General features: G+C 54.5%; 2 protein-coding genes across 19 annotated transcripts in view; both read left to right on the forward strand.

The window, feature by feature from the left end:
* The first annotated feature begins 137 nt into the window (after window positions 1-137).
* On the forward strand, window positions 138-15,092 carry UNC45A (unc-45 myosin chaperone A). 4 transcript variants are annotated; one of them, XM_005653502.4, is made up of 20 exons: window positions 138-183; window positions 405-566; window positions 800-836; window positions 1,136-1,311; window positions 4,257-4,349; window positions 4,848-5,015; window positions 6,373-6,541; window positions 6,816-6,986; window positions 8,207-8,378; window positions 9,002-9,302; window positions 10,117-10,211; window positions 10,424-10,565; window positions 10,950-11,090; window positions 11,506-11,633; window positions 11,843-11,909; window positions 12,375-12,488; window positions 12,704-12,819; window positions 13,935-14,052; window positions 14,162-14,317; window positions 14,473-15,092. In XM_005653502.4, exons 1-20 carry the CDS (start codon window positions 178-180, stop codon window positions 14,728-14,730), a joined length of 2,790 nt encoding a protein of 929 aa, XP_005653559.1. In that variant the 5' UTR covers window positions 138-177; the 3' UTR covers window positions 14,731-15,092. The 4 variants fall into 4 exon arrangements, with proteins under 4 accessions (XP_005653559.1, NP_001171998.1, XP_084822201.1 ...); NM_001185069.1 differs by having other exon boundaries at window positions 178-228; XM_084966075.1 differs by lacking the exons at window positions 138-183; window positions 405-566; window positions 800-836; ... (3 more) ...; window positions 6,373-6,541; window positions 6,816-6,986 and adding an exon at window positions 1,619-2,281 and having other exon boundaries at window positions 7,893-8,378.
* Window positions 15,093-16,212: 1,120 nt separating this feature from the next.
* RCCD1 (RCC1 domain containing 1) overlaps window positions 16,213-24,521 on the forward strand; it is a 35,919-nt gene continuing 27,610 nt past the window's right edge. For 3 of the 15 annotated variants that reach the window (XM_084968544.1, XM_001927535.6, XM_005653513.4), the window contains exons 1-6: window positions 16,213-16,500; window positions 17,768-18,053; window positions 18,153-18,552; window positions 18,666-18,787; window positions 22,382-22,480; window positions 23,723-23,893. In XM_084968544.1, the coding sequence (XP_084824670.1) occupies window positions 17,879-18,053; window positions 18,153-18,552; window positions 18,666-18,787; window positions 22,382-22,480; window positions 23,723-23,893 (967 nt within the window). In that variant the 5' untranslated portion in view covers window positions 16,213-16,500; window positions 17,768-17,878. Of the gene's footprint in view, window positions 16,501-16,586; window positions 16,749-17,767; window positions 18,054-18,152; window positions 18,553-18,665; window positions 18,788-22,381; window positions 22,481-23,722; window positions 23,894-24,024; window positions 24,481-24,521 lie in introns of those variants that run through there. The other 12 variants (XM_013996853.3, XM_084968543.1, XR_014810419.1 and 9 more) reach the window with 10 other exon arrangements.

A 24,521-nucleotide genomic window follows, 5' to 3' on the forward strand; every position in this document is an offset into this window, starting at 1 on the left:
CGGACGCAGGCCGAGCGCCCCGCCCCCGCCGGAGCGTACTCGCCTTGGCCCCGCCCCTTCCCTGCCGCCTGCCGCTGACGCAAGACGGGGGCGGGGCAGCCGGCGGCGGATTCCCAAGCCTAGACCCACCCCGCCCCAGAGATTGCGCGTGCGTGTGCCCGGGACCTCTGCTCCGCGATGACTGTGAGTGGTCCTGGGACCCCCGATCCCCAGTCCGCCGACCCCGGGGTGCATGCCCATCCACCTGCGCCATCACCACTTCTCGCCTACTCTGACTAATCCCGGGCCTCCTCCTCCCTCAACCTTGGCCCTCCATGGCACTCTCCCCAGACCCCCAGGCTCCTCTCCCCCAGTTCCCCGGCTCACCCTGAGCCCCCCTGCGACGTTTCCACCCCTTTCCACAGGCCAACTCAGTGGAGCAGCTGCGGAAAGATGGCAACGAGCTCTTCAAATGCGGGGACTACGAAGGCGCCTTGACGGCCTATACCCAGGCCCTGGATCTGGGCGCAACGCCCCAGGACCAAGCGGTTCTGCACCGGAACCGGGCCGCCTGCCACCTCAAGCTGGTGAGGGAGCCGTTTGCTCTTCCCTTGGCCTGCCTGGGCCCCGGTTTGTCCACCAGGCCAAGGCTCGGGCCCCGACTAGGCATTTACCTTCCCAGGCCACCCACACTTGTTACATGTCTTTTGGGCCTCTAGGAGGTGGGGGATCTGGTGAGTCAAGGGAACAACTCTGTTTTCTACTCGTGCCCCAAAAAGGAGATGACCAGCCTCTCCGGCCTGTGTTTTTTCTTTTGCAGGAGGATTATGACAAAGCAGAATCTGAGGCCTCCAAAGGTAGGGGAATGTGGGCCCTTGTGGGGAGCTCTGGGGCTTCTGTGGTGGGCAAAGATTCTGGGACTACTGCACCATCACTTTCTCTAACTCCTTTCATCCCTGCAACATATCTGCCTTCTTTCTTTCCCACTTCCCTGGGCATTTCCTTTTCTGCAGCTACCCTCACCTTTTCTGAGGCTGAAGTTCTGAGCCCCACATCCATTCCCCCACCTTTCTCTGGTCCTCGAGATCTTTCCCTACTGCTCTTGCCTGGAGACGGTGGCCTCATGGGGGCTGACAGAGCTCCTGTTTGTGCTCAGCCATCGACAAGGACGGAGGGGATGTCAAAGCACTTTATCGGAGGAGCCAAGCCCTGGAGAAGCTGGGCCGTCTTGACCAGGCAGTCCTCGACCTGCAGAGATGTGTGAGCCTGGAGCCCAAGAACAAAGTTTTCCAGGAGGCCCTGCGGAACATCGCAGGCCAGATTCAGGAGAAGGTATGTGAATAACTGAGAGAATGAGACATTGACCTGTGGTGGTGGTGGGGGCACTGGAAAATGAATCTGGATCAAAGGTATACACCCAGTTCTCTGGAGAGGGGATGCTGATGGTGAGGGATCTTATAGAATGATGCTCAACCTTGCTGGTGGTTAAGAAGAAGCAAATTAAAATAACAGCAAGGTGCTGGTTTTTTTCAGTGGTCTGTTGGGCAGACAATTTGTACACCCTGCTAGAAGGAGGGAGACAGACACTTCAATGGTAAGGTTGATGGGGAGGTGGGCTCGTTGATGACTGCTGGAGGGGGTGTAAATTGGTTCAGCTCCTTCGGAGGGTCCTTTAGCATATATCCTAAAATGTTAAATGAAGCAACCTTATGACTCAGGATGTTTACTTCTTGCTGTCTATCCTAGAGAAGCCTTGCCCATGTACACAAGCAGGTGTGTGTTTGTTTCAGCCTTGCTTGTAGTAATGAAAAATTGGAACTTGCTTAAATGCCCGGCAGTAGAGGAATTGCTACATAAACTGAGTGACCTCCTTACTGCAGACTCCTATGTTGGAGTTACTGAGAATAGGCAGATCAACATGTGTGGATGTGGAAAGCTGATAACATGTGAAATGAAGAAAAAGCAAAACATGCCATAACACAATCGTATGGTAACGTTTATGTTAAAATGCTCCCCTGTCTGTGCACCCAAAATAATATGTTTTTTTCTGTAGGTACACTTGGGTATGTAAACACAAAGAAAAATATTTTAAAAGACATTCATCAAAATGTTAACAGTGTGACTTCTGAGGAAAGACACGAAATTGAGAGGGCTTTTCCAAAGAGACGTGGCTTCATCTATTCATTTTTTTTTTTTTTTTAAGGAAGAGACATTGTGTGATACATACGTTTATAAGTCAGTTTAGGAGTTCCTATCGTGGCTCAGTGGTTAACGAATCCGACTAGGAACCATGAGGTTGCAGGTTCGATCCCTGGCCTTGCTCAGTGGGTTAAGGATCTGGTGTTGCCGTGAGCTGTGGTGTAGGTTGTAGATGCGGCTCACATCCCAAATTGCTGTGGCTGTGGTGTAGGCTGGCCGCTACAGCTCTGATTAGACCCCTAGCCTGGGAACCTCCATATGCTGCAGGTGCGGCCCTAGAAAAGACAAAAAAAAAAAAAAAAAAGTCGCTTTAGGAGAAAAGAATCTAAAGATCTTCATGAACAATAATCAAACTTGAATTAGCCAGATAATTTGGCGTTAAAACGCTTACACAGTGGAAACAAGTAATATGACGGCAAACGCCTTATCAAAAAGTTGAGAGCTGGGAAAGCAATTATTTTTCTCTCAGTGTCAGCTCTGTTTGATCAGCAGGGACTGTCTAGAGCCCTGTGTTGAGAAGGATTAGGAAGCTTATTGCCCGGGCCTAGGAGGAGAACATGTTTCCAGGGACGCAAGAGGGAAAATGAGGAGGACACGCATTCTAGGCATGTGCTACTATGCCCAGGACACTGGGGAGGGAGAGGACCTAGGATAGGCACGGCCATTCAGATCTTTTTTTTTTTTTTTTTTTTTTTTTGGTCTTTTTCAGGGTCGCATCTGTGGCATATGGAAGTTCCCAAGGCTAGGGGGTCTAATCAGAGCTGTAGCTGCTGGCCTATACCACAGTCACAGCAATACCAGATCCAAGCCTCGCCTGCAACGTACACCACAACTTGTGGCAACCCTGGAACCTTAACCCACTGAGCGAGGCCAGGGATCAAATCCATATCCCCGTAAATATTAGTCAGATTTGTTTCTGCTGAGCCACTATGGGAACTCCCATTCAGATCATTTTTAAAAAAATTAAATTAAATTTAATTTTATCTTTTGTCTTTTCAGGGCCGCACCCACGGCATATAGAGGTTCCCAGGCTAGGGGTCTAATCGGAGCTGTAGCCACCGGCCTACACCACAGCCGCAGCAACGAGGGATCGGAGCCGCGTCTGCAACCTACACCACGGCTCACGGCAATGCCAGATCCTTAACGCACTGAGCAGGCCAGGGACTGAACCCACAACGTCATAGTTCCTAGTTGGATTCGTTAACCACTGCACCACGACTCCTCCCAGATCATTTTTAGAAAACATCCAGGAGTTCCTCTTGTGGTTCAGTGGGTTAAGAACCCAGCTAGGATCCATGAGGATGTGGGTTCAATCCCTGGCCTTGTTCAGTGTGTTAAGGATCCGGCATTGCTGCAAGCTATAGTGTAGGTCACAGGTATGGCTCGGATCTGGCGTTTCTGTGGCTGTGGTGTAGGCTGGCAGATGTACCTCTGATTCAACCCCTAGCCTGGGAACTTCCATATGCCACAGCTGTGACTGTTTAAAAAAAAAAAAAAGCAGAAAGAAATTTCTCAGAGTTCCTTAGTGGCCTAGTGGGTTAAAGATCCAGCATTGTCACTGCAGAGGCTTGGGTTACTGCTGTGGCGCAGGTTCAGTCCCCAGCCCCGGAATTTCTGTATGCCAGGGGCACAGCCAAAAAAAGAAGGAGAGACTCCTTGGCCTAAAAGGCAGTCTTAGCAACTACCTCAGGCTCTGCTGGCTTCCTTTAGGAGGTATAAATGCTGGTTCAGTGCCACAGGTGGTGCACCCAGGCTGCCACAGCATTCATGGCCCCCCAGGTGTGGGTTGCCTCGTGGCTAACAGGACGCCACCCCTTCTGAATGGCACTGCCTTCAGCATCGGCGCTGCCCGCGCTGCCCAAGCGGGAAGTAGCTCAGAGAAGAAAACAGCCGCAGGAAGTTGGGAACAAGCTGCCAGGCAAGTCTCTTCCTGCCCAAGGTAGCTTGGTACAAGCCCTAAGCCCAGACATCCTCACTGTGCCTCCTCCAGGGTGAGGAGCCCAAGAGAACTAAGAGGGAGTGTGTTGTCTCCAGCCCAGAGAGGTGATTCCTCCCATGCTTTTGCTGCTTTGTTCCAGGTACGGTACATGTCCTCAACGGATGCCAAAGTGGAACAGATGTTTCAGATACTGCTGGACCCGCAAGAAAAAGGCACTGAGAAAAAGCAGAAGGTATAGGACCGAGCGGGCGGGCTGAAGTCTCTACTGTTGCCCAACCCCTGTGTGCTGCTGTCGGCCCTGGGAGCCCCTGCTGGTCTGCTACGCATGGCTCCTTAGGTGTAGCGGCTGGGCTCACAGCACCTGGGTGGGAGTTCCGAGAGCTGGATCCTGAGTGTGAGCCAAGGAGAGAGAACGAGTAACCACCCTGCCACCCAAGCACCTTGTCAGCCAGGCCCTGTGCCAAGACCTGGGTGTACAGAGGTGATGGGCTGTCTCTGCCCGTCAGGTTTTGCCAGGGACTCGGGACTCCACACCCTCTAACCATCAACCCTGGGAGCAAGCTCTTTTCTGTTTACAGAGGAGGAAGCTGAAGTTCTGAGTGGATAAGTTCATGGCCAAGGTCACTCAACGGCTCAGTGGAAGCAGTGAGGTCTGGAGCTCAGGGCGGGCTCCTGGCCCTGCCCCCTGCTGTGTGCATGTTCATGTCATGATGCGCTTCCTTTGATGCAGGCTTCTCAGAACCTGGTGGTGCTGGCCCGGGAGGATGCTGGAGCTGAGAAGATCTTCCGAAGCAACGGGGTTCAGCTCTTACAGCGCCTGCTGGACACGGGCGAGCCCGACCTGATGCTGGCAGCTCTGCGCACCCTAGTCGGCATCTGCTCTGAGCACCAATCACGGGTGGGTGGGGCGGAGGGTCTAGTTACTGCCTCAGTCAGTCTGTCTGTCCATCACCCACCCTCCCACCTCTCATCTTATAAGGTGAAGTGTAAGGAGATAGGTAACAAGAAAGGCACAATTAAAATGACACTAAAAAGATGAACATGATCTGGGACAGAGTGGGGCCAGGAAAGAGCAAAGACCGCCCACTGACACCCTGAGCACTTGTGTTGGGTAGGTTCCCAAGTGTGGGCCTCAGCTGTCGTGCAGCCAATCAGAGATACTGCTGGTCACTGGCCCCCTTATTGACTGTGTGGTTAAAGCAAGCTGGCTGCAAAGAACAAGGCACCTGTCCATCGTTTACCATCAACAGGGCATTCCCCTTGGACAGGGGTCCTCCCGGTGTGTGATGCAGTCGGTCATGTCACCCACAGCGTCTTTACCATTGAGACCACTGACCAGATACGTAGAGTGGGACCCTGAGACGGTCTCGGTGTGGACTGTGGGTGTCCTGCACAGGCAGTTCAGTAGGGACCACCCTGCCCTGGGCCAGTGTCACAAAGGCCATGCTCTGGCTCTTGCCTGAGCTGGCTGGACCCCGGGAACAGAGAGCTTGACCCTTGGTTGCTTTCAGAGGAGCCCACAGTTCCTAGATGAGAGGTGGAACTGGGAAACAATCTATGAAAGCTCTTCAGGCCAAGCCTGGGCTTAATTTCTGGGTCCCCCATCGCTAAGAATGAGAAAACCATGTGAATTCTGACTCCCTCCTGCAGCCTTCCTGCCCATCCCAGTATGAACAGGGATGGAGCTAAGTAGACCTTCCGGGTTTTTCTAGCTTAGAAATGGGTGGAAAGGTTTCATGGGTTCGTTCCATGTACGTCTGCATCCCCAGGGTGTAGACAGAGCCTCAGGGTTGATATCAGGGAGGAACTAGTTTTCCCTGGGCCTGGTAGTCACATGGAGGTTCCCAGGCTGGGGGTCAAATTGGAACTACAGCTGCTGGCCTACATCACAGCCATAGAAACATGGGATCTGAGCCGCGTCTAAGACCTACACCACAGCTTACGGCAATGCCAGATTCTCAACCCACTGAGTGAGGCCAGGGATCGAACCCGCAACCTCATGGTTCCTAGTCAGATTTGTTTCTGCTGCGCCACAATGGGAACTCCTGGAGTGTTTTCTTTAGGAAGCCCTACCAGCAAGATAGAGCGAAGTAGGCCTGGCCACACCCTCAGGCAGGCCTACTTCGCTCACCCGGGGAGCTGCTCCTTCCACCCTGAGTCTTCTCCCCGTTGGCCACCCTCTCCGACCTGTGGTTGGGGATCTCTACAGCTGCCCTTCACCAACTGGAAGCTCTGTCTACCTCTCTCCCACCCAGACCGTGGCAACCCTGAGTGTGCTGGGAACTCGGCGGGTGGTCTCCATCCTGGGCGTGGAAAACCAGGCCGTGTCCCTAGCTGCCTGCCACCTGCTTCAGGTTATGTTTGATGCCCTCAAGGAAGGTGTCAAGAAAGGCTTCCGTGGCAAAGAAGGCGCCATCATCGTGGGTGAGTGGAAGCAGGTCTGTGTCCTCTGGGTTTGCAATCATGGAGGGGAAGGGGCCAAGCTGGCCAGGCCAGCTGCAGCTGCTGGTTGTTCAGGAATATGGCTTGGTGGCAGTATTTTACTTAAAGTTCCAAGTAGCCACAGTACCCGTGGGCAAGGCTGGAGCCCACGGAGTCCAGGATGCAGGTTCCACCCCCTCCCCCCACCACTGGGCAGTTTCAGGGTCAAAAATCAGCTCGGCCCCTGTGGAGCCCAGTAATGTCTTCGTGTTGCCAGATCCAGCCCGGGAGCTGAAAGTCCTCATCAGTAACCTCTTGGAGCTACTAACTGAGGTTGGGGTCTCCGGCCAAGGCCGTGACAATGCCCTGACCCTCTTGATTAAAGTGGTGCCCCGGAAGTCTCCTAAGGACCCCAACAACAGCCTCACCCTCTGGGTCATTGATCAAGGTAAGTGATAAAGAGACCAAGTGCCTGTGTTGCATCTTGCTCAGGTGGCTGGGCCTGCCTATCCCCAGGAGTGATTGCATTCAGCATGTGGTTGCACCAGAGTGCATGTGTGGCCTGTGCCACATTGGCCCCAGGGAACATTGGGCTATGCAGCTGCGTGTGTGTGCACGTGCATGCACAAAGAGCAGGCCTGCCAGCAGGTTAACAAGGCTGGGTCAGCTTTCTGTACGGGTAGTGTTTTTCAGTGAGTGTGTATTACTTTTGTATGCAAGAAAATATTCTCAAGGTTTAATAAATAAATCCGTACTTCTCATTTCTCTTAAAAGATAAGTAAGGAAAGCTTGGCAAAAGTGCCAGCATGCGCACATCTGTTGGTTACTCATCTTTTCTTGTCATCCCAATTATCCTGTGAGGTGTGGTTGTTACTTTAGCCTTCAGGTTTTTTTTTTTTTTTTTTTGGTCTTTTTAGGGTCACACCTGTGGCATATGGAAGTTCCTAGGCTAGGGGTCTAATTGGAGTTGCAGCTACCAGTCTACACCACAGCCTCAGCAACAACGTGGGATCCAAGCCGAGTCTGCAACCTGCAACCTACACCACAGCTCACGACAATGCCGGATCCTTAACCCACTGAGTGAGGCCAGGGATCGAACTCAGGTCCTCATGGTTACTAGCCAGATTGGTTTCCCTTGTGCCACAATGGGAACTCCTCCCCTTCAGTTTTATTTTATTTTATTTTATTGCTTTTTAGGGCTATACCTGCGGCATATGGAAGTTCCCAGGCTAGGGGTCAAATTGGAGCTACAGCTGCCAGCCTACACCACAGCAACTCGGGATCAGAGCTGTGTCTGTGACCTACGCCACAGCTCATGGCAGTGCCAGATTCCCAACCCACTGAGCGAGGCCAGGGATCGAACTCTCATCCTCATGGATACTAGTCAGATTTGTTTCTGCTGCGCCACACTGGGAACCACAAAGCCCTAGAGCATTTGGCCCCACGGGTAGGGCTGGACCGCAGACCTTACTTTTGAGGTCTTTCCCTGACCCCACGTTTGCTCCTCCCCGCTGCTCTCGGCAGCCAATCAGATTCTCTGAACCTGACTGCACTGTGACCTTAATTAAGAGAGATCCAGCCTTTCTGTGCATCTCCCAGGAAATCTCTTCCCTTTGCCCATGGGGGTTGGACCTCATGTTCTGCTGTCTAAATGGGGTATCTTTTCAGGTCTGAAAAAGATTCTGGAGGTGGGGGGCTCTGTGCAGGACCCCCCTGGGGAGCTCACAGTGACGGCAAACAGCCGCATGAGCGCCTCCATTCTCCTCAGCAAGCTCTTCGATGACCTGAGGTGTGATGCCGAGAGGGAGAATTTCCATCGACTCTGTGAAAACTACATCAAGTAAGGGAGTTGGCCCGCCTCCTGTGGTCAGGGTTCCAGTGAGAGCTCTGACTCCTTGGGGGAAGGACTGCAGTGGAAGGTTTCCCCCCAGGAGGGCAGCCCTTGGGGAGGGCTAGCGGGGGCCAGCATGGTCGCAAGGCCCACTTCTTGTTCCAGAGTGACCCCCCTGCCCCCAACTAGGGACGTTCCATTTTATGTCAGTTCTCCAGTGCAACAAATGTCCTCAGGCACATGCTGTTCACCTGGCACTTATTGTGTGTCACTTCTGACTCAGTCATGCCCCATGACAGTCCTTACCCTGCGAGGTACCTCACAGCTAGGAGAGGGTTGATGGAGAATGAGAAATGACAGCAGCAGCTAAGATCAGATCTCAGTGCGGGGAAGGAGACAGGCAAGGGTGGTATGAGTGAGAGTGACCTCGATCAGGTGGCATGTCATCAGGGGAGGGTCGAATAAAAGCCTGGGTGAAGATCAGGGACTGCTGTCTGGGGGGTGTCCTCCCGTTGGCAGCTTTTCTTGCTGTTCCTGCCCAAGGAGTGCAGATGCCTGGCCAGTGAGAGGGAGGAAAAGAGTGTCCCTTTTTGCTGGCCTTGGTATGACAGCTGCCACCCTGTGCCCCTCAGGAGCTGGTTTGAGGGCCAAGGGCTGGCCGGGAAGCTGCGGGCCATCCAGACGGTGTCCTGCCTCCTGCAGGGCCCATGTGACGCCGGCAACCGGGCCCTGGAGCTGAATGGTGTCATGGAGAGTGTGATCGCTCTGTGTGCCTCGGAGCAGGAGGAGGAGCAGCTGGTGGCCGTGGAGGCCCTGATCCACGCGGCCGGCAAGGCCAAGCGGGCTTCATTCATCACGGCCAACGGCGTCTCGCTGCTGAAGGACCTATACAAGCGCAGCGAGAAGGACCGCATCCGCATCCGGGCACTGGTGGTGAGAGGGGCAGGCCTGGGCTGGGCAAGCTGGCAGCCGAGCAGGGGTACTGGGCTGGCTGGTGTCTCAGGGTGCAGCCCCAGCACATGCTAGATGAAAATAGGGGGCATGTGGCCCGGTCAAGGCCAGAGGCTGGGGTCTTGGCTCCTCCCAGGGCTCGTGGTCGGGTCAGGGAGATGAGCCTTGTACAGAGAGGACAACAGAGAATGCAGGGCGGCATGTGCTGCCCCCTGTGGGCGCCAGGAGCAGCTCCCGGAGATTGTGGAGGAGTTTGGAGGATGCGCTGTGCCAGGCAGGTCAGAGGGCTGGGTGGAGACACTGGGCTGGCAGGTGGCCTCAGGCGCTGGTGATTCGGGGCCCACCTGGCCTCCATGAGTCTACTTCAGCCCTGCACCTTGAGGAGGCTGGTCCTCCACTTTGGGGCACTTAGTCCTGGGTTTCTCCATGCCATGAGGATCTTGGTCTTGGTGGAGGCATTGTCTTCTCTATGCACCTCATCCTCGCTCCACCTGCAAAGAGCTTTCTTGTTTTTCATGGAAAGGAGCAGAGCAGATTCTGGTGTGGACATGAGGGGTCAGGGCCCAGGCCAGCACGTTGTTCCGTATGTCAGTCTCTCCCAGATGCTGTGTCCCCTGGCCACACTGGTAGCCAACTTTGCTGCCCAGTGCTCCAGGTGGTAGCCTGTGGGGGTGTGCATGGCCTCCAGAGAGCCTAGCAGAGTGCCGGGGGCAGAGGGGAGCCCACGTTAGCAGTGGGCCAGCCCCGACCTGCCCCCATCCCTAGGCCAACGGCTGGTTCTTGCTCCTTCCTCCAGGGACTCTGCAAGCTCGGTTCGGCCGGAGGGACCGACTTTAGCATGAAACAGTTTGCAGAAGGCTCCACTCTCAAACTGGCCAAACAGTGTCGAAAGTGAGTCATTTAGCATTGTCGCGGCTCCCTGGTGGTTGGCTCGACCTCACTGCCCAGCCCTCCCCAGGCAGACGCTCTTGTGCTGCCACATGAACTACTTCCAAACGTGGCGGGGATGACCCAGCCCCTGGCTTTCCACTTGGTCCTGGTGTGGCCCACCCCACCCCGTACCCTGATTCTGACCGTCACATCACTACCCCGTGTGCCCCCAGGTGGCTGTGCAATGACCAGATGGACGCAGGCACTCGGCGCTGGGCAGTGGAGGGCCTGGCCTACCTCACCTTTGATGCCGATGTGAAGGAGGAGTTTGTGGAGGATGAGGCTGCCCTGAAGGCTCTGTTCCAGCTCAGCAAGGTGGCTCTAGGGTTCCTACAGTCTGTGGATGTTGTCTGGGATTAGAGCTTATGGGGCTTTCTCGGCAGGTCATGGCCAGTGGCTCTTATGACCCCAGAGAGGGAGGAGGGCTGGTGGCCTGAGTGGCTGCTGTGTGTGGCGTGGGCCTGCTGACCTGCGCCAGCGGTATCAGAAAGGATGATCTCTTAGGAGGAGTTGGGGGGGGGGGTCAAGTGTGTGAGCTCCCAAAGTCCCCCCACCCCGAGGCTGGGGAGTTTTCTAGATTCATCTTGGTGCCCAGGGGGTCCAGCCGAGGGTAGAATCAGGAACCTGAGCGGCACTTATCCCAGTGCTGCTCTGTCCCCCGGGATGGCTGACGACAGATGGCCCCTCTGTTCCCCACAGTCGGAGGAGAGGTCGGTGCTCTTTGCAGTGGCCTCCGCGCTGGTGAACTGCACCAACAGCTATGATTACGAGGAACCCGACCCCAAGATGGTGGAGCTGGCCAAGTATGCCAAGCAGCACGTGCCCGAGCAGCACCCCAAGGTGAGGGGGCCGCTAGGAGGGGCTTCTGGGCCTTGTCATTGGGGCCAGTTGACTCAAGGTGTCCACAGCAGATGGAGGGTCTTTAAGGGTTTCTTTCTTTCTTTTTTTTTTTTAAGGGCCGCACCCACAACATGGAGGTTCCCAGGTTAGGGGTCAAATCAGAGCTGCAGCTGCCAGCCTACACCACAGCCACAGCCATGTGGGATCCTTAACCCACTGAGTGGGTCCAGGGATTGAACCCACAACCTCATGGATACAAGTCGGGTTCATTACCGCTGAGCCACAACGGGAACTCCCTAAGTGGGTTTCTTTTCCCTTTGTTTTCACTTGGTGTTTTCACTTGGTGCCATGAGGAGGGTCCCCCTTTCCCTACCTAATCAGCCGAGGCCCCTCTGCTAAGCTGCCTCCTTCCCAGGACAAACCAAGTTTCGTGCGGGCCCGGGTGAAGAAGCTGCTGGCGGCCGGCGTGGTGTCAGCCATGACCTGCATGGTGAAGACCGAGAGCCCCGTGCTGACCAGTTCCTGCAGGGAGCTGCTCTCCAGGTGAGCCTGCCCGGGCCCTGCCAGACCTACCCCAGCCTGTCCACCTGCAGGCTGCCGATGGAACCCCAGAGGGAGCGGGTCCTGGTGCGGTGGGCCCCTGGAGCAGGGGAGCCACCTGCTCAGCAGCCTTCCTTTGCGGAGCCCGGGAGGGGAGGGTCTGCCTGCCAGAGACCCGGCTCGGCCCGCCCAGCACCGCCTTCTCCCCGCAGGGTCTTCCTGGCTCTGGTGGAAGAGGTGGAGGACCGTGGCACTGTGGTTGCTCAGGGAGGGGGCAAGGTAAGCTGGCCATGGTCTATAAAACGTGACTCAGTGGCTGCTACACCAGAGATCAGTGTCAGCCGTGGGACAGAGAAATATTGTTAGTGACCAGCAGGAATGTCTTCCTGCGAATGAATGATGCTAAAGGAGGCATGGGGGTCTCAGAGTCCTGGTACTTTGTGCATATCAGGGTCCTGAACTCTCCTCTTTTCCTTTGTGTCATTGACCTTCATGGCCCAGTGCCCAGCACAGTCCATAGAAATCATGGCCTGGTGTCCAGCCCTTAATAGGAATTTCGGGAAGTGTTTGGGTAGCTTACTGGAAAGCCTCAGAGAGGCGAGGGGCTCTGAGTGGGATTATCGTCAAGCCTGGGGAGGGAGTGGGGGTAAAAGGTGAGGGTGGCACAGCCAGGGCTTCAGAGCCTCATGGCTTGGGCCTTATGTTCCTGGCCATATCAGGGAACTGCCAGGCTTGTCCCTACAGGCTCTGATCCCGCTGGCCCTGGAAGGCACTGACGTGGGGCAGACAAAGGCCGCCCAGGCTCTCGCCAAGCTCACCATCACCTCCAACCCAGAGATGACCTTTCCTGGCGAGCGGGTGCGTGTCTTCCTGCCTCAGCCCTGGCCAGTCCTCCTCCCCTTCACTGGCTCTGATGGCTTTTGATGGGGGCTGTGGCTCATCCTTGGCAAAGGGCTTTGCTGAGCCTCAGGGTGGGGAGGGTAGCCTCCTTGTCGGGATGGACTCCCATCTGGGGGGCTGCTGGAGTCGGGGGGGCTGGGGCGTGTGCTCTGACAGGTGGGTGCGTGTTGCAGATCTACGAGGTGGTCCGGCCCCTCGTCTCCCTGTTGCACCTCAACTGCTCTGGGCTGCAGAACTTCGAGGCGCTCATGGCTCTAACGAACCTGGCAGGGATCAGCGAGAGGCTTCGGTAAAGTCCCTCAGGATATGGGGCCTGAGCAGGGCATCAAAGTTCAGACTGTCCCCGAGAAAGCACTTTACAGTTTGGAAAGCAGTCCTCAGTCACTCCCTTATTTGTCTCCTCTGCATCACAGCCGAAGAGACAGGCCAAGAGATGTGACTTGTGCCATGTTCCGTGAGAGGGCAAGGAACTGGGTGATAACAGTGAAGGTCCTGTAGTCAGACTGCCTGGGTTCAAATCCTGGCTCCACTGGTTACTAGTGTGCAACCTCACAAGTTCCTGAACCCCTCCGTGCCTCAGTTTTTCCCTCTGCAAATTGGGTTGGTTCTAGTTCCTACCTCATGGAGTAGTGGTGAAGAGAATTAAGTGAGAAAATAATGTGAAATTACTTACTACACAGGTGCCTGGTTCTGAGCAGGGTGCCCGATCCCCACGTATTAGCTGTCACTGCTAATTATGACCTTAGGCACGTTACTCAGTGTTTAGCCTCAGTCTCTTCTGCACAATAGTAATGGTGACCACACCTGCACCTTCACCATAGGGCTGTGGAGAGGAGTGAGATAGCCTGAGTGCTGGGATACAGTGAGTGCTCAAAGGTTAGGTGTTCGCATCCCCATCACCACCACCTGGGTCTCCTAGCTCCTAGTTAAGAGCATTTTCCAAGGTCCTGTGCTGTCTTCAGGGTCTGGCTAGAAGTCTAGAAACCATTGGAGTTCTCCTTGTCACAATGGTTAATGACCCTGACTAATATCCATGAGGACTCGGGTTCGATCCCTGGCCTCCCCCAGTGGGGACGCCCCCAGTGGTGTTGCCGTGAGCTGTGGCGTAGGACGCAGACATGGCTTGGATCTGACGTTGCTGTGGCTGTGGTGTAGGCTGGTGGCTACAGCTCCAGTTTGACCCCTAGCCTGGGAACCTCCACATGCCATGGGTGCCGGCCTAAAAACACCAAAGAAAGAAGTCTGGAAACCCTTGCATCTCATACTTGGGGTGGGGGGTGGGATCCTTTGCATATTCCCCTAGGAAATCCTTGGCCCAAGACTGGATTGTATGTAGACATGGGGGTGGACGTGGTAGATGCCAAGGCTCTGATGCTGCTGACCCTTCCACCCTTGGCCCCACAGGCAGAAGATCCTGAAGGAGAAAGCTGTGCCCATGATTGAGGGCTACATGTTTGAGGAGCATGAGATGATCCGCCGGGCAGCCACGGAGTGCATGTGTAACTTGGCTATGAGCAAGGAGGTGAGGGTTGGTCCAGGCGGTCATGCCAGGCGGGTCTCATGCAGAAGTACCTGTCCCTGGCTGGGCTTTGTCCCAGCTGACCTGGTCCCCTCCCCTCCTCTGGCCAAAGGTGCAGGACCTCTTTGAAGCCACAGGCAATGACCGGCTGAAGCTGCTGGTTCTCTACAGTGGAGAGGATGACGAGCTGCTACGGCGGGCAGCTGCCGGGGGCCTGGCTATGCTCACCTCCATGCGGCCCTCGCTCTGCAGCCGCATCCCCCAAGTGGTCAGTGCCTCTTCCTGGGATGCGGAGTGGGGGGAAAGGGGGCCAGGAACCCCCAGCCTGGTGGTGGTTGGTGGAGGGCAGTCCCAGGGCACGTGAGTGTGTTCCCTGCCAGGGTTCCCTGCTGCTCAGTGGTCACACTGCCCTGTTTCCTGCAGACGACACACTGGCTGGAGATCCTACAGGCCCTGCTTCTGAGCCCCAACCAGGAGCTGCAGCACCGGGGCGCTGTGGTGGTGTTGAACATGGTGGAGGCCTCGCGAGAGATGGCCAGCACCCTGATGGAGAGCGAGGTGCTGGAGATCCTGTCAGTGTTGGCTAAGGGCAAGGAGGGCCCCGTGGCCAGGGCTGCCGCAGCTTCCCTAGGGAAAGCAGTGGAATATGGGCTTATCAAACCGAGCCAGGACGGAGAGTGAGGACCTGCTGTACGCACACGCTATCTGTTGCAGCCCAGGGAGCAAGGACAGATGTGGCTTTGGCTCATGGGGGCTGAGATGTGGAACCTCTGGTCTTTTCTCCCCAGCCGCCCTCTGCTGTTCTCTGTTCTGTGTCAGGGACCACGTTCACAGCCCTGCCCTGCCAGCACTGCCTCCAGCCTCACACAGCGGGGCCCTTTTCCTGTGCTACTGTAGACAGCTGGGCATGGGGAAGGTGCTAACTCAGCCCACAGGTTCCCAGCCTTGGGAAAGACACAGCAAGCAGCCTCACCAGCCGTGAGCACACCTGAGCCTGCTAGCAGGACCATCCCGATTCTTGAATAAAAGTGTGTGGAACTCAAGTGTGTGTCCTGTTGCTGGGCAGGGAGGGCTGGCTGTGGGCCAGAGTCTGGAGCAGGAGCTAGACATGGTTGAATGTGCAGCGTAGCCACCTCTTTGAAAGGAACCTATTCAGAGTTCCCATTATGGCTCAGCCCATAAGAACCCAACTAGCACCCATGAGGATATGGGTTCGACCCCTGGCCTCGCTCAGTGGGTTAAGGATTGGGCATTACTGAAAAGGGCAGTGGAGGTCGAAGATGTAGCTCAGATCTGCAGTTGCTGTGGCTCTGGCTCAGGCCAGCAACTGCAGCTCCGATTCGACCCCTAGCCCGGGAACTTCCATATGCTGCAAGTGCAGCCCTAAAAAGACAAAAAAAAAAAAAAAAAAAAAAAAAAAAAGGAACCCAATAGATTCCTCACCCAAAGAGCCCACTCTGGTAAGTTGCTTCTTAATCCTGTTAGAGGGTCAAAGGGTAAACCTAGGAAGCGGAACAATAAACTCTATAGTCCTGTGGAAATAAATGCGTTTAGGCCCTTCAGTACTTCTTTTTTCTTTCTTTTTTTTTTTGGTATTAAGGGCTGGCTCCATGTACAGCATATGGAAGTTCCCAGGCTAGGAGTCAAAGTGGAGCTGCAGCCACTGGCCTACGCCGCAGCCACAGCAATACAGGATCCAAGCTGCATCTGCAACCTACACCACAGCTCATGGCAAAGTGGGATCCTTTAAGCAACTGAGCAAGGCCAGGGATGGAATTTGCAACCTTATGGTTACTAGTTGGGTTTTTTACTGCTCAGCCAGGAGAGGAACTCCTAAACCCTTCGGTACTTCTGCTTTTGTATTCAGTTCTCAGGGTCCTCCACTCAGGCAGTGCTTGGGACTTGAGGCTGGGAAAATCCTGAAGGAAGCTCCAGTAGCCAAACCAGGTGGGAGAAAATCCTGGGCCACAAACGTCTTTCCTGCCTGCTAGGGTGGGAGGGTCTCCCCAGAGTCTGCTTCCGCTCTGCGCGGTAAGCCCAGCTTGAAAGTTCATTGGCTCAACAAAGATAAATGACATATCCTGAGCCAATGGAAGGTGAAACGTACCGGCGCCCGCATAATACGGCCGCCTTGTTGGGCATCCACGTGACCAATAGCGAGCTGCCTCTGTCCCAGATTGAGAGGAAGGACAGGCTGCACTAGTCACTGGGGTCGCTTGTTGCCAACCTTTTAACTGTCTCTGAGTGCTCCTCAAGTGCTTCTAATACAGGCATCACAGCCCCGCGCGTTGCGGGGTGGGTGGGTAGGGACTATCTGGTCCAACCTCTGTCTCGGGCTCACGCCCACCGGCGGACCCACTCCACGCCCGAGGCCGCAGCTGTCAAGGGTAGACCTCAGGACCGGTTCCACCCAGGACTGGACAAGCGGAAGGAGGGACTGCAAACATCCAGGTGAGCACCGCCCCGTGCAGTGACGTTACCGATCTCGCTAGCGATTGGCCCAGCGGAGGCTGGGGCAGCCAATGGGCGCCGCGCCCTGGGCGCGGCGCTTCAAATCTTTGCTTCCTGCTGCTGCTGCCGAGTCCTGAGCTGGCGATCCTCTTCTTGGGCGGCTGTATTTCGTCCCCGTCTTTTCTTACTCGATCCTCCCCTTCAGAAGGAACTGCCTCAGAGTTGGAGGGCACAGGGTCAAGATCAAGGTCAGAGGCTTACTTGGACTGAGATGGATGCCGGAAGGGGTTAGCAGCCCAGGCCCAAGTTAAGGAGAGACGCAGGATTTGACTTCAAAGGCTTGAAAATGCCAGTGAGCATCTGACGAAGCCAAACATGTTGTATGGAGAAAGTGGCCTTATTGTGCCACTCGACTGTGTGTCTCCCCGTTCATGCGCGAGCGCCTTAGGAGCAGACAGCCATCCTTCTCACTGGCTTAGAATAAAGGATCAATAAGTGTGTGTGAAACGAATAAATGACTAGGCAAAGTCCAGTTTTGTGTTTATATAGGTCCCTAAAACCTCATTTTTATTAGTTCGAAGTACTAGATTTAATAAGCTGATACTGTGAGTTTCCCATGGTATGTGCCAGCACTTGAACCCTTTATTTGCATCTGTTCCAAACAATTCTACAAAGTAGGTACAAATATCACCCTCCTCTATTCCCCAGCTTTGTAAAACTGAAGAAACCGAATTGGGTTGAGAGAGCTTAAGGAGATTGGCTAAGGACATAGTCACTGCTAGCCGCAGAGGGAAAGGTCCGAACTATTGCATGGTACTGTCTCTCAAATGCTTTGCCTTCCAGTGGAGGGAAGAGCACTGTATGTGGAAATGATGAGCCTTAGGTTCAGCCCTCTGCCCTCTCCATCCCAAGCTAAGTGGTTGTGGAGAGGTTACTTTCTCTGGGAGTCTCCGCTGTCAAATGAGGGCAATTCTAGTTCCAAAGATTACCTGGGACGATGTTCATGTCCCTGGGAATTTGGAGTGGGAAGGACTCAGATCCTCGGCCAGTGTCTAAGGGAGAGGCCACTTAAATACCTCATGCCCACGTTGTGAGACAGTGAACTTGCTTGTGTAAAAAGGGAGCACAGGGAAAGTGCCCCAAACAGCTAAGAATCTTCCTAAATATGGTAGGACTTTACCCAAGGGACCCCCTCAGCGAACGTTGGTGGAACGCATATACTATCTGACTCCGTAGTCAGGACGATGGCATTCTTTCCATTTTGCAGGTAAGGCAGCTGCAGTGTCCCTGAAGGGCTCCTCTGGAAGAATCTTCCCTAACCTTCCATCCCACTGGCCACCCCAGCCAGGTCGCAGCCAGAAGAGGGCGCTGCCAGGGCATGGCCGGGGAGCGTCCCGGGGCCTGGTTCGGCTTCGGTTTCTGCGGCTTCGGACAGGCGCTGGGCTCCGGGCGCGGGCGCCAGGTATACAGCCCGGAGCCGCTGGAGGTGCCGGGCGCGAGCCTTGACGTCTGCCGCGTGAGCGCAAGCTGGAGCTACACCGCCACCGTGACCCGTGAGCGCCCCGTTCCGTCCCCTGCCCCCTCCCCAGTTCCCGTCCTCCAGCCCAGGGTGCGTAGCCCGCCCCCTCCACAGCCCTTTCTCCGCCCCGCAGGTGGAGGCCGGCTAGAGCTGTCAGGCTCCGTGAGCGGCTCGGCAGGAGGCTGCAGGGACGCGTGGGCATCGGAGGCGCTCCTTGTGGTGCTGCGCGCGGGGACAGGATCCGATTCCGGGGCGGAGCTGCAGGCCTGGGCGCCTGGTTCGTCTCTGCGCGGGGAGCCCCTCTGGGCGCAGACCGTGGTGCTGGAGGTGGAGCGGAAGGACGGACCCGGCGGCGATGAGACCCAGGCTGGGCCGTTGCCGCTGCTGCCCTGCGCCAGCGCCTACGTGAGCCCGCAGCCGCCCTTCTACCGGCCTCTGGCCCCTACGCTGCGGGCGCGCCGGCTGGAGCTGGGCGCTGAGCACGCCTTGCTGCTGGACGCCGCGGGCCAGGTGTTTTCCTGGGGCGGGGGCAGGTGAGTGGGGGCTGGGCCAGGTGGGCGGGTGGGAGGTGAGCGTTCAGGGCAGCAGAGAGTGCGGAAGGAAGCGGAGAGGAACCCCTGGTACGACCATGGTCTTCCTCGCTCAGGCACGGACAGCTGGGCCACGGGACTCTGGAGGCAGAGCGGGAGCCAAGGGTGCTGGAAGCGCTGCAGGGCCTACCCATGGCTGAGGTGGCCGCAGGTGGCTGGCATTCTGTGTGTGTGAGTGGTGAGTGACCCACTGCTTTTCTGAAACTAGCTCAGTGTCTGGTAAGCTCCAAATCTTCCTCCTCCCTCCTTCTCTCCCAGTTTGATGGGTGGTCTAGCCAGGCCTCCTTGCAAGCTCATCCCAGATCAGTCAGCCCAGTGGTTCATGACTCCCCAATGTCTCTCAGAGCCAGCCCCTCTGCCGCCACCATCACCCACTCACACCCAGGCCATGGCAATTGTTTCCTGTCTTTGTTACTAGTCTCACTACCCTTCCTCTCCATCAGGATACAGCCTCTGGCCAGGGCTGTCTTTCTAAAACACTCCCCAAGGGAGAATGAAGGTGTGAGGGGCAGCCGAGCCAAGGAGAATGAAGAAGAAAGGTGACAGTTGCCCAGGTGGCTGTGATACGTAGTACACAGTGGACACTTACATGCCCACAGGGAGAATGATGGTGGTGTGACTTCTGGTGGTGCCATTGCTGGTGACCTAGGACCAGAATGAGGAGTTTCACTTTGGATTGTGTTGAGTCCACCACTTGGGCAGGCCATCCAGGTGCAGCTGGATGCTGTTGGGTGGGACTGGGAGCAGATGGTCTTTGCAAGAATCTGCACCTGGGGCTCTGGACGCCTCTTACATTGTTACCGACCAGGTCCATTTGCCTGATGCCAGCAAGCCAAAGGCCGAGATGCTGAGGTTTACAGCTGAGAAGAGTTTATTCACAAGGCAGCCTGTCGAGGAGATGGGAGAATAAACCTCGGGTCCACCTCCCTGAAGGGATGGGATAAGCAGGGTGGTCTTAGGCATGGGGAGAGGTGATTGGAGGTAGGAGAAAAAAGGTGAAGTTAATCAGAGCAGGACTGTTGGGGTCACATGTTTTTGCATATTCAAATTGGAGGTACCTAGCACGAGCTGAGGGTGGAGTTTTCCAGCCCTCTGATGTCAAAAGTCCATTCACTGGACGTCTGCACAGGCCCAGTTTTAGGGTGGTCCCAACCAGCCCCCAGCCAGTTTTCACTGGGTGGAGCTGACTCCATGTTCCTATAAAACACCTGAGTTGGGTGAAGTTGGGAAGGTATGCAGTTAAAGAGGAAGAAAGAGGGAGTTCCCGTCTGGCGCAGCAGAAACGAATCCGACTAGGAACCATGAGGTTGTAGGTTCGATCCCTGGCCTCGCTCAGCGGGTTAAGGATCTGCCATGAGCTGTGGTGTGGGTCGCAGATGCAACTTGGATCTGATGTTGCTGTGGTGGTGGTGTAGGCCAGTGGCTACAGCTCCAATTAGACCCCTAGCATGGGAACCTCCATGTGCTACAGGTGTGGCCCTTTTGAAAAAGACCAAAAATAGTAATAATAAAGAGGAAGAAAGAGGGAGTTCCCGTTGTGACGCAGCAGAAATGAATCCAACTAGGATCCATGAGGAAACAGGTTTGATCCCTTGCCTTGCTCAGTGGGTAAGGATCCAGCGTTGCCATGAGCTGTGGTGTAGATCACAGATGTGGCTTGGGTCCTGCGTGGCTGTGGCCGTGGTATAGTTTGGCAGCTGCAGCTCTGATTCAGCCCCTAGCCTGGGAACCTCCATATGCCGTGAGTGAGGCGGGGCGGAGGGTGGAGCATGGTGCAAGGCAGGGGGAAGAGAGGAAGCAAGAAAGAAAAAAACTAGGAGATCCTGTCATGGCATAGTGGTTAACGAATCCGACTAGGAACGATGAGGTTGTGGGTTCGATCCCTGGCCTCGCTCAGTGAGTTCAGGATCCGGCGTTGCTGTGAGCTGTGGTGTAGGTTGCAGACCCTCGTTGCTGTGGCTCTGGCGTAGGCCAGTGGCTACAGCTCTGATTTGACCCCTAGCCTGGGAATCTCCATATGCCACGGCTGCAGCCCTAGAAAAGACAAAAAGAAAAAAAAAGAAAAAAAAGCCCTAAAGTGAACTTTAATCAGTGAAGACAGTTTACAAGCAAAAGGGTATGAACAGGTTGTTCCCTTATCTGCTGTCCTGTAAGACAAGTTCAAGAATTTCTATTATCAGCTAACTCTATGGGCCATGGTTTCAGTATCATCAGAGGTCTTTAAAAACTCCCAATTCCTGCCCTCTCCCCTCCACATTCTCATGTAATGGGCCTGGGTTGGCAGCTAAGCTTGAGAGCTACGCGGCTGGAGGGAAGAAAAGAGTGCTGGAAAGTGAACACAATGGGAAGTCTCACGCTTGAGGTCCAACAGGATTTGGAGGCCTTGGTGTAGTGATTGGAGCACAGATGCTTCATTCAGACTTCCTAGATTAAATCATCCCTCTGCTCCTTGGGGTCTTGGGCAGAGCGCTTAACCTCTCTGTACCTCAAGTTTTCCCTTGAATAAAATATCGATATTGTGCTTCAAACACTGGCACAGATTAAACACTTGATACAAATTAGCTACTACTGTTAGATAAATTTTTTGGGGGGGTCTCTTTAGGGACACACCCGTGGCGTATGGGGGTTCCCAGGCTAGGGCTCAAATTGGAGCCATAGCCACTAGCCTACGCCACAGCCACAGCAATGCAGGATCTGAGCCACGTCTGTGACCTACACCACGGCTCATGGCAATGCCAGATCCTTAACCCACTGAGCGAGGCCAGGGATCGAACCTGTGTCCTCATGGATACTAGTTAGATTGGTTTCTGCTGAGCCACGATGGGAACTCCTGTTAACGAATGTTTCGTATTAAGGCTGTTGCTTCAATTAAAAAACTATAGTGTTGTGGGAGAGTTTCCAGAGGCCTTCTGGGGGGAGGGGGAGGGGAGGGTGTAATGGGTAAAGGGGGTCAACTGTGTGATGACAGATGAAGCTAACCTCTGGGTGATAGGCATGCTGGAGTGCTTCCAAAAGTCAATATATAATGGTGTACCTGTGAAACATGTAATGTTAGAAACCAGTGCTACCTCAGTGAAACATTTTTCTTAAAAGGTCTTCAATAGGACCAGTGGTGGGTGGGGTTCAGTGGATGTGAAAGACCCTTGGGGAACCTCAAGGAACACGTTTCCAAATTGCACGCATGGGGGCCAGGGTAGAGGTGCGGGGTGGGAGGAGTGCAATTTAACAGCAAAGGTAAAAGTCAAAGTGGAGCAGAAGATCGTGCAAGAGAGGTCCTTTAAGAAAAGGGTGAGCTGGAGTTCCCATCGTGGCTCAACGGTAGCAAACCCAACTAGTATCCCTGAGGATGCAGGTTTGATCCCTGGCTTTGTTCAGTGGGTTAAGGATCTGGCGTTGCCGAGAGCTGTGGTGTAGGTTGCAGATGTGACTCGGATCCCGAGTTGCTGTGCCTGTGGCTTAGGCTGGCAGCTGCAGCTCAGATTTGACCCCTCTCCTGGGAACCTCCATATGCCACAGGTACGGCCCTAAAAAGCCAAAAAAGGAAGGAAGGAAGTGACCTGAAGGCACTTAGGAGGAAAGAGCCCTGTTGAGACCAGGGAGCTGCTGGGGCCTGAGGGAGGCACGTTGCTGGAGCACTGACTTGGGAGGGCAGGCAGGAGTTGTCTCCAGGGAGCCAGTGGGCTACAGGGGAGTCTGGTTGAAAGCAGGGGGCTTAGGAGGTGGAGGGGGTGTTCTCAGTCTGTTTAATGGGGCCCCTTTATCTCTCTTTCAGAGACTGGGGATATTTATATCTGGGGCTGGAATGAATCAGGGCAGCTGGCCCTGCCCGCCAGGAGCCTGGCAGAGGATGGAAAGACAATCACAGGAGACGGTGAGGGTCCCATTGCCTTTTTTTTTTTTTTCAATTTATTTTATTGAAGTATAGTTGATTGGCAATGTTGTGTTAATTTCTGCTATACAGCAAAGTTATTCAGTGATATATATATGTGTGTGTATATATACATTCTTTTTCATATTCTTTTCCATTATGGTTTATCACAGGATATTAAATATAGTTCCCTATGCTATACAGTAGAACCCTGTGTCCTCATTCTATACATAACAGTTTATATCTGCGAATCCCAAACTCCCAGTGCATCCTTACTCCCCCAGCCCCCTGCCCCCTGGCTACCACAAGTCTGTTGGTGAGGGTCAGTTCTTTTTTTTTAGTTTTTAAAGTTTATTTTAAATGATTTTTATTTTTTCTCAGTACAGCTGGTTTACAGTGTTCTGTCAGTTTTCTACTGCACAGCAAGATGACCCAGTCACACATAAATATATATATTCTTTTTTCTCCCATTATCATGCTCCATCATAAGTGACTAGATATAGTTCCCAGTGCTACACAGCAGGATCTCATTGCTTATCCATTCCAGAGGCAATATTTTGCATCTGTTAACCCCAAATTCCCAGTCCATCCCACTCCCTCCCCTCCCCCTTGGCAACCACAGAGTGTCAGTTCTTTTTTTTTTTTTTTTTTTTTTTTTTTGGCTTTTTTGGGCCACATCTGCAGCATATGGATGTTCCCAGGCTAGGGGTTGAATCAGAGCTGCAGCTGCCAGCCTACGCCACAGCAACCCAGGATCCAAGCTGCATCTTCAACCTATATCACAGCTCACGGCAGTGCCAGATCCCTGACCCACTGAGCGAGGCCAGGAATCAAATCCACATCCTCATGAATATTAGTTGGATGCATTTCTGCTGCGCCACAGTGGGAACTCCGAGGGTCACACATGTACCTGTCATTCCTGACTCCTGGCTATTTTCTGGCCTGAGAACTACACAGTGCTTGGAAGGGGTGTGTCACATCCTCAGGACCCCAGGACACACTGAAGGTCTCTGAGCCCCTTATGAGAGGGATCATGGCAAGGCTAATGCCAGTGCCAGTGCTACATGCTCCACAAACCTGTCAACTCCAGCGCTTCCTGGGAAATGTGGGGTCGGGAGCGATGGCCTTCAAGCCAGAGTATGTGCTTCAGCTGTTGTACAGAGTTGGTGTATGAATGAGGTTTAGATTGGTGCTCAGTGAGTGTTCACCATCGTTATCCTCATCACTCTTACTGCTTCTCTGAAGCCCCAGGACTGAACGAAGATGGTTCTGAAGCAAAGAGAGCCACAGAGGGTGAGGATGGAGGCCCCACCCCCTTCATAGCTGTCCAGCCCTTCCCGGCCCTGCTGGATCTCCCCCTCGGCTCAGATGCGGTCAAGGCCAGCTGTGGATCCCGGCACACAGCGGTGGTGACAAGTGAGTGGGGCTGGGTAGGCTGGTTCAGGATGGTCCAGAGGTCCCTTCACCCCAACTCTCTGACTAGTAGCTGCAGAAAAGGGTGGCGATTGCCTAAAAAATGACCATTTTTTTTTCTGCCACATTCATAGCATGTGGAAGTTCCTGGCCAGGGATCACACCTTCACCACAATTGTGACCTGTGCCTCACCTACGACAATGCAGATGCTTAACCCACAGCACCACATGGGAACGTCCTAAAAACTACCATTTTAGGTGTCTTTGGCATGTACTGAGTAGCTACCTCACTGACTACACCCCCATGTGGCTCTAACAGTGGCTCCCCAGCCCATCAGTCCTCGAAGGTTCTTCTTTCTGGAGGGAGGCTCGTGTTTGCCTATCTTTCTTCTGACAGTAGGGCCTGCCCCGCCCTGCCCTGCTTCTAAGGCTCCTGAACGTCGTAGCTGTGAGTTGCAGGCCAATCAGCCAACTAGGAACCATGAGGTGTAGAGCAAGGAGAAGCTTTTCAGTCTGGATCCTCTGCCACATCAAATGCAACTAGATAGCTGTCAAAAAGAGAGAGGAGGAGTTCCCGTCGTAGTGCCAAGGTAACAATCCCTATTAGTATCCATGAGGACTCAGGTTCCAT

Source organism: Sus scrofa, chromosome 7 (genome assembly GCF_054392235.1).
Source record: "Sus scrofa isolate SSC_HxYL_T2T_F1_AM1 chromosome 7, Sscrofa_HxYL_maternal_Yorkshire_Landrace_v2.0, whole genome shotgun sequence".
In the NCBI taxonomy this organism is placed as follows: Eukaryota; Metazoa; Chordata; class Mammalia; order Artiodactyla; family Suidae; genus Sus; species Sus scrofa.

Excerpts from the sequence above, each read along its gene's own strand:
- UNC45A (NM_001185069.1), top strand. The coding sequence starts at position 178 with ATGACTGTGAGTGGTCCTGGGACCCCCGATCCCCAGTCCGCCGACCCC. Across the intron at positions 229-404 it reads CCCAGTCCGCCGACCCCGGG|GCCAACTCAGTGGAGCAGCT; the intron begins GTGCATGCCCAT and ends CCCTTTCCACAG. Across the intron at positions 11,910-12,374 it reads TTGCTCAGGGAGGGGGCAAG|GCTCTGATCCCGCTGGCCCT; the intron begins GTAAGCTGGCCA and ends TTGTCCCTACAG.